The 14,469-nt window shown below is 40.9% G+C and overlaps 1 protein-coding gene across 1 annotated transcript; it reads right to left on the bottom strand.

Moving 5' to 3' along the window:
- Positions 1-2,521: 2,521 nt before the first annotated feature.
- Positions 2,522-6,319, bottom strand: LOC147604995 (uncharacterized). Its single transcript, XM_086794272.1, has 3 exons — positions 4,952-6,319; positions 4,172-4,842; positions 2,522-3,802 (listed from the first exon to the last, which is right to left on the bottom strand). The coding sequence occupies exons 1-3, from the start codon at positions 6,034-6,036 to the stop codon at positions 2,781-2,783; spliced, it is 2,778 nt and encodes a 925-aa protein (XP_086650398.1). The 5' UTR covers positions 6,037-6,319; the 3' UTR covers positions 2,522-2,780.
- Positions 6,320-14,469: the final 8,150 nt, after the last annotated feature.

The following is a 14,469-nucleotide window of genomic DNA, read 5'->3' as shown; positions in this document are numbered from 1 at the left end:
ACGAAGAGGTAAGAGCTAGAAAGATGTATCATAAGGAGAATGTATAATGGTTTTTTCTTTGAATCATGCATAGTAACTTATGCAATGTTACATGTTTTGAACATTTTGTTTAAAAGATTTTGTTACTAATGTGAACTTTATAGACAAACTTTGAGATTCAAGCTAGCTCTCCTGTGTTGACTACTTTTGGCCCTCTTTTTAAATATGCGACTTTTTTGCTTAATCTTTGATAAATAAAGAGATTTTTATTTTATAATGCTTTATAGAACTACTTAATCTATTATGTTGTAAGTAGTATATTAGCATGATTCATAGAACTATCTAGAGGATAAGCTACTAAGCATTCTCTATATAGAGATACAATGGATTCACTATATAATTTCCTGGATACAAATAAGGATATCTAGGAAAAGTGCAAACTAGGGAAAATGTAACAGTTTCCTAGATAGGCTACCTAGAAAATACAATGCATGGATTTCTCTACATAGATAAATTTACATATATAGGAAAATTTTTCCTATGTAAGCAAATTTTTCTATATAGAGAAAATCTTCCTTCATAGGAGATTTTTTCCTTTGTAGGAAAATTTGTTATATAGGAAATTTTTACTATATAGATAAATTTTCCTATATAGAAAAATCCATGCATTGTGTTTCCTAGTTAGCTATCTAGGAAAGTGTTTCATTTTCCCTAGTTTGCACTTTTCCTAGATATGCTCATTTATATCTAGGAAATTATATAGTGAATGGTTTTCTTTTACTATATAGAGAATGAACAAAAGTGCCTTGTGTTTTTGAAGTATCGAAGAAACATGACGAAACCATGCACAAAATTCTGTCTTTCCTAGCAGAGGAAAAAAACTAAGCTTTTCGAAGTGTTAGTGACAGTTGCTATTGGGAATGTAGATATAAAATTATCATGTTGGGAAACCCTAGAAGAATTTGCCAAAATGGAGTGTTTAAAAGTTCTCTTTGAACTGGAAAAAGGTGGCACCTTGAACCACTTGCATTTTGAAATGGCTGTTAGTTTAATATCCCTCATAAGTATATGGAAAACTATAAAAAGATATTTAGGATGGGATTTCTTCAAGCCTGAGGATGGCTTGGTTATGTGTAGAGGTCTCAGACAGATTAAAATGCACACCTTTGAAGGCATGGTAGGTTACTATATGAAAGACTTGCACAAACCACACTTTAAGTTCTTCTCGCACAACATATCCGTTGATGCGACAACAAGAGGACGTCAGCTATACGCTTTATATGACCAGGCTAACTTGAAGAATAAAGTGTGCTTGTCACCTGTCAATCTTTTTGAAAGAGCATATGTATACATGGATAATTACATAGCAAATAAGCTTGACGCTTCTTTGCAAAGCACTCTCCTCAAAATGGTCTGCATTGGAAAGTACTATCCAACTGCCTCATGGTTGGATAATTCTAAAGACTAGTTTAGGTATGCGTAGGAAAAGATCTGCTGTGGTCTGGAAAGTTATGAAGCTCCCTCACCTCACCCACTGCATAGACATAGAAGATATTTTCTTTACATATTCTCCTCCTACTAGATATTTCAATCTCGTCAATACAAGAGCAAATAGAGAAGATGAAAGTGACGATGGTGATGGATAGCAAAATATCCATGGCAACGACAGTGCAGAACTAGGGACTCAAGCGAATCCCATAGTCATTGATGATGATCAAGAAGCCCAATCACCGCATGACTATAGCACATCTTATCTATCTGTATGGGAGAGGGCATATAAGTTCAAAAAAACCATTGTGGATGGACTCTCCCCAGAAGTATATAGGTTTGTTGGCCTCACTAAGGAAGAGGCTTGTTTTGTGTAGTGTTATGTGCAACATTTTCATTTCCACACATGTAATTACTTCACTGCTGGTTGTAAACTTTATAAATAAAATGTGTGTTACTTTTGTGTATATACACTTACCTTCTTGCAATTTGTGTCTCTCTCTTGCTCTCTCTCCAACCGTTTAATATCTCTCTCTCTCACACTCACACACACACACACACACACACACACAATCACTAGTGGGGTCCTTTTAACCTCAAGCCTCTACCGGTTGACTAACTCGAGAAAAATTAGATGACCTAATACGAGCCTTACATATACATACATACATACATATATATATATATATATACATATATACACATATATATATACATATACATACATACATATATATATATATATATATATATATATATATAACCTTGGGATAAATATTTGATGGTCCCATAGAGCATGCTATCATGAAATTGTATACAAAATAATACATATAAAAATATGTTAGTATATTTTATTACAAAGCTGGAAGATGAGCTATACGATGTCCGACATCACATCATATGCATAATCGTTTAGGTAGAGATGAATTCCTATAATGTGCATGGGATTCAAAAAAATGCACATGATCGAATGGAATGGAGCAAAAGAAAGCATTGGAAATCAAGTCCACACCCACACGACCCACACCTCCAAAGACAAAAAAGAAGAAAGAAAGAAGACATATTAAGAAGAAATTGGTATGAGTGGAAGAACGTTTCATCATTTTCTGTTTGTAAGGTTTCACGTGTTAAGGGGAACTCATGATATCAACCTGGGTTGGTGGTTTGAGCAATTCCACCCTCCAAAGATAATAAGGGCCAAACAAATAATAGGTTGGGGTGAAGAAATGAGACAATGAAGAGAGGATTTCCTCTAACATCTGGGTGGGTGAAGAACTGAGAGGAGAGAGTCTTCGAGCTTTGCTGGTAACGTATCACGAGAACTTGGAGCACTGTGATGGTGTGCCAGTGATAGGATCAACGGTCACGATCTCTCCATCAACGCACTGGAGCACATCCTGTTTGAGCTTGGCACCGGCTCCTCGGAGGCCTCTGAGACTGGTGGGCTGGTTGAAGAGGTTGAGGACCGGCAGGCGGGCGGCAGGCGGCAGCTTCTGCTGGGGCAGCAGCGCCCAGAAGTCCTGCTGCAGCAACGGCACTTCAAAGTCCTCCTTCTTATGCTTCAGCACATTGCCGGAGGCGTTGATGTGTGCCCCGGGCTCCATGTGGTTCGTGGAGAAGCTGGCTTGATTTGGAAAATTGGGATACAATGCCACATACCCCCTCAAATACATCATGTCAATCAAAAACTTCTTCCAGGAAGCTTGCCACCCGTTGGTCCTAGACTTGGGTATCTGCACTGCATTCTGCTTTGCATCCTCTGTGTACCTCATGCCCATGTACTTGTAGAACTCCCTCCAATGCTTGGGGAAGAAAAGAGACCCCCAGCTGCATGGTAGCTGATGCAGGTACGGCATGTTCGGATGCATCCCTTTGAAGAAGTCGGTCGCATTCCACTTGGGCCTCTCCTTCACCACCTCCACTAGCCTTGGTGTGTACAAGGCTATGGCACTCAGTTCTGGCATTGAGACTAATGGGTCATAGTGGTATGCCAGCAGTGCATACTTTAACCACATGTAGTACAATGGTGAGACCTCTATGTCATCTTCCAACAGCAGCCCAAAATCATTATCCGAAGCAGGGTACCAGCTCTCGCTCACAGCTCGAATCAGCCCGCCTTGAATGATCCGCCTGCGCACAATCTTCGGCCCATGAGGCCATTCAAAATCATTTATCAACTGGAGAGTCTCGTCATCCACCTGGCTGTCCATGTTGAAAGACAGTGAGATCTGATCACCCAAGTAGTAGGCATTAGAGATTGAGTCGAGCAGTCTCTGAAGAGAATTCACCCTGTTTTGGGTGATAATGTTAACACAGATTCTCATCTTGCTCCATTCTGCAAAACATATCACAAGATTCTGGGTGTTAATTTGACCAGGGAGATAAAGCAATTATTCAAACTTAAGCTATTAACCAGGTATAAGCAACTTGATGGTAATTGGATAGTGATCCTCCTTGGACTAACACGCCAAGCGTATACCTAATCTTTTATGGAAACTTCAAACTTATGATGTACAGGCTACCAGATATTATCTTCGTAAAGTGTTGTCCTTACATACACACATGCAAGGTAGACTGCAATAGACGTTAGTTCCAGCATTAAGTCCATAGAAATAATGCAATGCCAAATGTTTCCTGCTTATATTGAAACAATAGCACAGGTGAATGATGCTAGAGAGCTTTCTTGGTGAGTTGAGGATCATACGTTGAAGTGATGGCATCGGGACATTGGCCATCCAAACGGAATGGGCGATTGAATCGCGAGGTAGCAGCACCAGAGATGTGTTTTTGCCATGCTTAGAGACTGCCAAAGACAGGGCATCTCTAACAGTGGTTTCTACTTCTCCAACAGCGATCACTAATGCAGGAGAATGAATTTTAATAAGCCCCTTCATGGAAGCATGTATTTCCTGTATAAGAGAGATGTCTGAAGCCATGGACCTTGCAATGGACCCAACTTCAAGATCAAAAATCCTGAGCCTCCTTTCATGACAAGAGCTAGCAGGCCATCCAAGCTTGATGGCAGCCTCTTCACAGGGGCAGAGAGACCCCCCTGGAACAACCAAGAATGCTTTCTTACGAGGGGTTGAACGGAAGCGTTGAAGGAGAGGAGCAAGGTTGGCGACGTCTTCTAAAGAGTGGGCATAGAGGAGAGCATCAATCTGTTGAGGGTACATTGAGGCCCATTGTGTGACATAGCCTCTGGAGAAGGCTCTCCACCACTGATCATCTCTCACCTGAACCACGTCTTTGAATATCACAGTTGTTTCTGATATCTGGGCTAGCCTGTGCTCACTGTCTCCCCATGTATCCTTGTCTTTTGGGTTGATGGGCACTACAAAAGAGCCCGCATCTCTGTATTTCTGGAGCTGATAGCTGCGCACCAACACATCATAAACATTAGTCATTAGTAAAATGGATAAGGCATACATGCAGTAAACAAACATGCACACATGAGAAAAAAGTACACACAGTACTTATATACCTCAAGTGAAGGTCCTCCCCTGTTGCAAATGTGAATGGTGTTTCTATGAAAATTGTCTTGATCAGCTCTGCAGAGAGAAACCAGGAGCTTGATAGGAAGTCCACCTGCAGGATCCTTTCGACAATGATGTCATATGCTGGATCCGGCAGATACAAGCCTGCTTCTTTTGAGCCGAACTTCCTGTAGCTCGGGAAGGTGTAGTCTTTCTGTCTAAATGGCAGGACCCTGCCTATGCTGCCCAATACAGCATTGCTGTACTTGTCCGTGCCTGCGATATGAGAAAGAATCTGCAACATATTTTTCCCAGGAATCATGTCATCATCCAGGATGTAGACATAGTCAGCCCCATCTGCCTGCAGGGCAATTTGGAATCTGCCATAGTACTTGAAGTCATGGGTGGAGCTTACAAAACTGATGCAGGAATCATTGTAGCTCTCGACAATCTTACGGAAGGATTCCTCGGCGGGGCTCCCGAATGCAAGAACCCACACATTGTGGAAGGGAATGGTTTGTGTTTTCAGAGCATCCAGTTGGGCACAAAGTGTCCTCCTCTTGAAGTGGTTGAGAATGACAGTGATCTTGGGCTGTCTTTCTTTGCTGCCCCAAACAGAAGGGAGAGCCATGAGCTCATCAAGGGTTTCTGCACCCCGTGTTTGCTGCTGAAACTGCATGATATCATTGAAAAGCTCCCTCTTTAAAGTGAGCATTCTGGTATCATTAGATTTCTTCTGTTCAAATTGTATGTGTTCATATTCACACACAAGTTGAAGTGTGGAGGCAGCCAGATATGATGGGTCCTTTGAGAGCTCAATGAGCTGTCTGCGGTGGACAGGGTAGGACATGAAGCCCATCCATTGCTTGGCAATATGAGAGGCCCATGAACTATCGGAGTCTGTTATGAGGTCCACACTTGGGCTCATGAAATACAGCAGGAATGTGGCATACACTGCGAACCCAAATTGCAGGCAGGTTAAGCTGGCAACCACGCGGCTGTTCTTGCTGCTCTTGCGGTTCTTGCCCACCAACTCCGAGACCACAGTATCCAGATACTCTCCATTCTTGTTTTGGGCTGCCATGATACCCATTGATCCTAGGAGTTACGGTCAGATTAGGCTTTTGATCCTAATTGAGGCCTAAGCTGTGTCACGATGGGGACCCTAAATTGCGATTAATTTTAATTGCGGCTTGTTAGGCTCAAATCGAGAATTGGCCACAGTTTGATGTAAATGGAGCTGGCGGAAGTAGATCATCAGGCCTTTCAAGCTCTAATCAGAGCGTGAAGGAGAGGAAGACAAAGTTCCAATAATGATAGTGTTACACACGCAGGTGGGTGAAAACCAACAAGGGGTTTCTTGAATGATGGCCAATGGGGTGGGGTGGGGGGGGGGCGGAGGGGGAGGGGGAGGGGAGTTACTGGAGGGTGTGGGTGGGTGGCTGGGTGTGAGGGTGTGTGTGTGTGTGTGAGTGAATGTATATGTAGAGATTGCTACTTAAAATGGGCTCCCAAAAATGATGGCGATTGCTGGTCCACTAGGCCTCACGTTTGGAGGGCGTGGTGAGGTGGGCGGTCTCACAGCCCAGCGTGACTGTAAAGGGCCTGCGCAGAAAAGAGAAGACGGCTGCACGGAGGTGCACGCTCTCACAACACACACACACACACACACACACACAGAGTATGCCAAGAAAGGTGCTTTGAGGAAAAAGGGTGTGTTGAGTGGGTGTGTGTGTGTGTTTGTGTCTGTTTGCTGATTTCGGTTAGTCTGCATGCAGAAGAGAGGAGAAGACGTGCTCACGCACCACCCCGCCGTACCCTCCCCTTTTTTCTATACCTTAGAAAATCTTTTTAACGTTTCTTCACCCATACTCCCGGGTGGCCCTACACAAACTTAGAAGCCCAAACCACATCACGTCGTAATTAAAAACACCAAGTTTCCCAAAGAAAGAAAACCAAAATTCCCAAGGCATCAATACAGATCACAGTCCCAAGAGACCAACACTTCCCAAAGCACTACAAGGCATCCTACTATTGGTTCTCATGCCCATAGAAACCAACACATCCCAAAGCTTTACAATGCATCCTAGTATTGGTTTTCAAGCCCATAGAAAAAACCCACACCTCACAACTCAAAGAAGACATTAAGCCAGTGAACCTTGGAGCTCAAAGAAAACATTATTTTAAAGCCCATAGAAACCAACATCTGATAGCTCAAGAAGCCTTTTCCTCAATGAACCTATGATTTAGATCTGGTGTGTATATATTGACTGAGATAACATATAAATATGGGGATTCTTGATTAACACAACAAATCCAGAGGCGTTCTCAAGGCACAAGCAACCTACAAAATATTAAATGTGTGGCCTTCCTTTGCCTACACAAGCCAAGTCTATAACATTTCTTTTAGAGACATCTCACATAATTTCTGTTTACTTGCCTCCCTTAATGGAGATGGTGTGAAAACAATGAAGTTTCTAACTTCATTAATCATCCGATGGCATTGAAGGTTTTGTCCAAAAACCACCAACCTTTTAATTTAATTTTTACTAAAGAGTGACATGTAGACATTGAGTTTCTCATTGTTATAATTCTATATAAGTGAGGGCGAGCTGTCATTCTTTGTATTGGCACTTCGACCTAAGACCTTCAATGCTTCGAGAGTCAAAGGTTATCAAAAGGCTATCCATTATAATGCCTGGAGAGTCAAAGGTTATTAAAAGGCTATCCATTAATGATATAAATAGCTGTGGAGCTTCTTTGTGCTCAATGCCTTTGTAAAGATGTTAGCCACTTGATCCTCTATGTTGACATACATTAAGACATTTTGGAGGTCATTCGTAGGGCCTTTTAATAGAGAGAGAAAAAGGAGCACATCTAATCATCAGGAAGAAGGCAACGTTACATTGAAAAATAAGTTATTTCTTTTTTCTAAATCCAAAAACTCTTCTTTCTCACGTCAAAATGTACTCTAGTTACACTTGATAGTCACTTTTCACACCTGAATGCATTAAACACACCTACACTTTTGTAGGGAAGGAAACTTTCATTCAAATTCATGTATTAAATACACCTTGTTGCAATGGAGGGAAAATTCCCCCCCTCTCAAACTTCCTCTTCGCCTTAAACAATATCTCACGCTCTTTTCATTTCCTCTGCCTTTTGTTGCACTCCATTTTCTGAAGCTTCAGGCTTTTCTACTCCATTTCTTCTTGAAAAGATGGGTAGCAAATCTCATTTTATTTCATCCTGAATTTGCCCCACTAATGCCATCATAGATGATTCAATTCCTAGGGTAAGGAGACCAAGATCATCAGTGTCTGTTATACTTGTATCCAACTCACTCAATTCGCAAAATCAGTGGACTGAAGTGCTAATCACCAAGGGCACATGGGTCCTTATGTAGTCAAGGAAGAAAAGAAAGACATGCAACAAGAATACATTTAGGGCGTCATGGAAAGGAAGAGTAAAGGAAGGACAACCATCAAGGAAATCCTAGTGCAACATATATATGCATAATGAGCTTGTGCTTGAGAATCCAGATGACATAAAATTACCCTCGCATAGACAAAACTGTAAGTAAATCTATCGCTTTGTCAATATTTCATTTTCTCATAATGGTCTAATGAACTGTGTAAACTGTCCACGTCTATGGTTGCAGATGTGTACCCCTCACCATATGAGGAGTGGGAGCCAGTTCAGTGCATCATTGGAATTATGAATGTGGTTCACACACACATTGGTGGGCTACAGTATGAGGGAAGGAGCAACAAAAGCCTTGTAGATACAGGAATATTTTTCTATGATCATTTCTACCATCTGCTCAACAAGAAACACAATCGTGGCCGCTCGAAAGAGCTACCTTTGCAAGCTGAGTGGAACTACATGGATTGGCCTATCCCAGACCCCTCAGTAATGGAGTCAGCAAAGAGCAAGCTCTTCAAGGATGTGCAACGCTCTCTACGAGGGAGCATTTCAACTCATGTAGTTAGAATTATTGTATTTTCAAGTATTTACTGTGTTTGTGGAACTTTTTAGCTTATTTCAGGTGAAGATAGCGAACCATGCTTGTCTGCAAAGATTTGGAAACATTCCTCTTAGCAAGACTTCTTGATGAGGGATGGCCGAGTAAAGTTTTTGACGATATCCATTGTAACATTGCACTACTGGAGACAGTAGTTGTGAAGTACATGATTGCAACTCAAACTTTTATCTTGTACTTCTGGTATAGCAGGTCCTGTTACATCAATGGAGAGTTGGTACTACCAATGGATCAGGAAGCCGTAAGTGCAATGGACGACAAAGTCATAGACATTGAAGTGATTGATGAAGCTTCAACACTGGTGACAATTGTTTCTATACGAGGAAAATGTAATTTACAACAGCTACGGAAGGATATTGTCAGAGAATCCACTGGCACACTTTAATTTCAGTCACAATGGAAGAAAGGTCCTCATTAGAAGGGAGAGCGACTAATACAATGTAAAGAATTGGGTAACACAGTCAAGATCATTCCTACTTGAAAATACCCACTCCAATGTATTCTTCTGACATAATTAATCAAGCTAGAACGGGAGCTTGGGAACACATAATTCCACACAATTCTGTGCCTTCTTGATCTCCTTCAGAATGTAGAAGTTATGTGTGAGAATCTCCTTGTTCTAGCCTGCTTCATAATATGAATAGGTTTTCCTTTCCTTGGCTTCTTCTGATAGGCAGCCTTTGCTACCAATCCAAGCCCCTTACCTTGTCTCCTTGCAGTGGTCTTTGTTCTTGCCATGATCTACCAATCAGCCTGGTAGAAAGAGACATAAATCAACCTCTCTCTCTCTCTTTCTCTTTCTCTTTGTGTGTGTGTGTGCATGTGTGTGTGTGTGTGTGTGTGTGTGTGTGTGTGCATGCGTGTGTGTGTGTGCGTGTGTGTGTCTGTATGTCGAGTGTTAGACCGCACTAGCGAGGCCTCTATAATAATAAGTGCGATTTGGCGCGATATCAAACAAGCGTTAGACATGCAAGCGCCATATCAAAAAATACCTCATCTCTCTCTCTCTCTCTCTCTCTCTCTCTCTCTCTCTCTCTTTGTGTGTGTGTGTGTGTGTGTGTGTGTATTTTTGGATGTCATGTAAGTGTATATGTGTGTGTGTGTGTATGTGTATGTGTTTGCGGTTTGGCGCAAGAGATCTCTTCAATTTGGCTTCAAAGCGCCTTATTACGCCAAATTGCAAAAACGTCGCGCGTGCGCATATGCACACACACACACACACAAACTCTCTCTCTCTCTCTCTCTCTCTCTCTCTCTCTCTCTCTTTGTAGCATTACTAGATGGGTATGTCTGTGTTGTATGTGTTTCTCCTTTTGTGTGTGTGTGTGTGTGTGTGCGCGCGTGCATGAGTGTGTGGTGCAAGAGAAACACATACCAAAGCTATTGATGGCTTGATGGATTGCTCGATGGATCACTGTCTCGATGGATCTATCTCTGTATCTCTCTCTCTCTCTCTCTTAAGCGCACCGTCAGATAGAATAAAAAAAGAGTCGTTTTTTATATTCACAAACCCCATGTGTTAATTGTCAACATCACACGTGTCCGTTATTACTACAGACGTGGGCTTGTTTAACACTAGTTCTGTAATTGGACACTAAAGTGTCCTGAGGACACTAAAGTGTCCTGAAAGTTAGCATTTTTCTTGAATTTTTGTGGCCAATCTATTTAGAGTTTTGAAATGCTTAACATCCACAGATGTTCCTCAAGACCCAAAAATTTTTTGAGATTTTTTAAATTGCACTTTTCTTAGCTTTTGCAAGGCAATATTTTAATTTTCTTAGACACATGCTGATAAAACGCATGATTTTTGATGTTTTCAAAATAGTAGTAATTTGTACATAACTTTTAGAAGGGACATAGTTTGATCATGAAACTTGGCTTGATGGAAAGCCCATGATGTAAACTAAATCTTGGAATCATCAAACGATAATTATTGGATAAATTTTTGACTCGCTAATATTGAAATGATGTTTTTTATACAGGTGAAGCATGAATTTTTCTCCTTCCATATGCAAGCTAATAATGTAAAACTTGAGGTGCACCCATGTTATATAGGGTAAATACTACTTTGTTTTGAATTTTCCAAAACTTTAGAGCCACTTTTTGGGCCTCTTCTCATACATGGCCTTTTGCGCAACCTGTTTTTAATACGTAAAATGTCTAATTATGAGCCTAATTTTGATTTTCATCAAAGGGGAAAGCTGTGTAAGTGCATTATTTGTTGTAACTATAGGTGTAGACTACTTGTGCAAGCATAGTTATGATTAGTTTTTGAAAAAAGATGATCAAATTTTATATTTTTGTTTTTTTACAGTTTTTTTAGAACTAGGCGATAAGAACCTACTTAAGTGGAGGCTAAGTTAGTGTCATACACATCAAATTATGGCTTATTTATCTCATCTCAAGCATGAAAACCAATAATCAACATTCTCATTGATAGGGCTACAATTTTTTTTAGTGGCGTGATTGAGTTTTGATAATACGCGTTACTTTTGCTGATTTTATACAACTTTTTTGGAAAAAATTCTAGGAAAGGAAAATGATTTTTTTGGTGAACTTCTACCTCCTTGGACTGATGTATGCTATCAAAATATCTTGGGAAAAATGCTATTGATATCATTGGATTTTTTTTTGAGAGAATGATGCTTGCATATTTGGAAAAATCCTGAAAAATCCTGAAAAATGTTCATTTTCAAGACATATGCTACTTTGTTGCTTATGTACTTCCAAATAAAAAGGCATTTTATATGTTTAGAATTTTTTACATAAGCATAGGGTTATGTTCTACATGCCCAATGAAGCATTTTGGTTTTTAAAGCCTACATTAGGAGTTTGATTTTTTTTTTTGCAACCCCCAAAAAAGGACACTCAAGTGTCCTGTTTTGGTACCAAACTAGTGTTAAAGTTATTTAATCCTCACGCCACTATTAACGGTTCTCATATTTGAGAGAGAGAGAGAGAGAGAGAGAGAGAGAGAGCATCTCGATTTTTCAGGAACCCACAGACAGAGAGAGATTCCAGCGAAACAGACAAAAAGAGAGTCCAGCATCCATGCCCACGTAACCAGAAAGCAAATGGCAAGAGGTAAGTTTGCTTACTCCTCTCTCTCTCTCTCTCTCACACACACACACACACACACACACACACACACACACACACACACTCAGATACGCAGACACACAGACATGCATGCATGGAGAGACACAATCTTTCACACACACACACACACACACACACACACACACACACACACACACACATCCCACTCAGATATGCAGACACACGAACACATAGACATGCATGCATAGACAGACACAATCTTTCACACACACACACACACATATGGACACACAAACATGCAAGAACAGATAGACACAGTCTCTCTCTCTCTCTCTCTCTCTCACACACACACACACACACACACACACACACACACACAGAACCATATACAACACATACAGTACACTCACAAGAGAGAGAGAGAGAGAGAGAGAGAGAGAGAGAGAGAGAGAGAGAAGTTTGTGCTGTTGTGCATGATATGGCTCTTGTAAGGGTATTGGAGGTGCTTTATCATGCCAAATTGCACACGCATACAAACACATATATATACACTTATATCAAATCCACACACACGCACACGCACACGCACACGCACACGCACACGCACACAGAGAACCATATACAACACAGACACACACATATAGTACACCCACAATGAGAGAGAGAGAGAGAGAGAGAGAGAGAGAGAGAGAGAGAGAGAGAGGGAGTAATAGAGAGAGATTTAGAGATAGTCAGAGAGAGATAGATAAAGATTTAGGGAGTTAGTCAGAGAGAGAAAGAGTGAGAGATAGAGATAAAGTGCTAGAGAAAGAAATTTAGAAAGAGTTAGAGAAAGAGTTAGTGAAAGAGTGTGTGCAATTTGTGCAATTTGTGCATTTTGGTGCGATATGGCTCCTCTAATGGTAATGGAGGTGCTTTATCGTGCCAAACTGCACACACATACACCCACATACATATACACTTATATCACACACACACACACACACACACACACACACACACACACACACACACACACAATAATAACAACACACAGACACACACATATAGTACACCCAGAGAGAGAGAGAGAGAGAGAGAGAGAGAGAGAGAGAGAGAGATTTGTACAGTTTGGTGCGATATAGCCCTTGTAGGGTTAATGGATTTTCTTTATCGTGCCAAATTGCACAAATACAATAAAGGGTGACTTCCCTTTTCTAATTCATGCTAGTGTCTTACTTCTCAGAAAAAAGAAAGCTTAAGCGAGGAGTCACTGTGCTGGATCCTGAGTTTAGTGCTGCGGGTAGGAGTGACATGCGAATGAAGCCTGCAAAGCTGTTGATGAGCATAAATAAAAGATCTTTTGACTTCACCACTAACGACCCTGCAAAAATTATGGCAAGGATAGATGAGCCACAGATTGTGAGAGGACAGACAGAAGATCAAGGGTTTCCAATTATGGAGCCGGGAGAATCAAGTTACCCCAATTACTTCGTAAAAGATCATAGTGATGAAGAACCCCATTCAGAAGACCAGGATGCGGAGGGCAGATGAACAGGAGAAAGTAGGTGTTCTTAGTCTAGTGTCCCTTTCTAAGCGACCTGCTGCCAGAGTCTCTCTGTTAAGAGGGATTTTGATTTCTCAACACGGAGGCTAAGGAAGAGATGCCAAAGAGGAAGAAGCAGAAGAAGAAGGAGCATTGTCTTAGCACTTACATGAAGGAAAAGAAGGAGGAATTTTTTGAGAGCAATGATCTAGCTCTAATTGATGAGAAACTCTTCAATTTTGTCTGTAACGCGAGAGCTGCTAAAGACTTTCACATTATTGTAGAGATGTTTAATAAGCCTTTGCAAGTGGAGTCCATTTTGCATCAGCATGCAGAGTACCTGTCAAAACACAGGGACGATTTCAAAAAATTAGTATCCAAAGGAAGGCTGCTGCTAAACAATCAGGCTTACGTGCACTTGCTCGATTGTGCACTATAAGCAGGAAGGCAACCAGTTTTTTATACAAGAAGTACCAAGAACTACCATCTTCCTACAAGCCTTCTTGGTGTACCTTGCACTTAAGTTGTTGCAGGCTGTTATATGAGCCATTTGGATTCCTTTGCTATGTGCAGTGCCTCTACTATAGTGCCTCTACTATATATGAAGGTACTATCCAAGATGAAATTCCCCTAGAAGATAGGTTACCCTTCGAGGAAGTAGAACTTGAGGAAGATATTGAGTTAGTACAGGAGGAAGAGGATTCAAAGTCAATGGACATTGTTGCTCTAAAGACATCAACAATACAGAGACCACTGTAGATCTCTTCAAAGTGGAGCAGTGTGGTCTAGTATTACTAGTGCTGCCAGAATTCATTATTGTTGATAACAAACATTATGTACTGTTGGCTGACATTTATAATATTTTTAGCATGAGGGAAGATTTTGCTTTATCTCCTATT

This window comes from Cibotium barometz, chromosome 60, assembly GCF_041138505.1.
Source record: "Cibotium barometz isolate CiBa-2024 chromosome 60, ASM4113850v1, whole genome shotgun sequence".
In the NCBI taxonomy this organism is placed as follows: Eukaryota; Viridiplantae; Streptophyta; class Polypodiopsida; order Cyatheales; family Cibotiaceae; genus Cibotium; species Cibotium barometz.
This window is presented reverse-complemented; position numbering and strand designations above follow the sequence as displayed.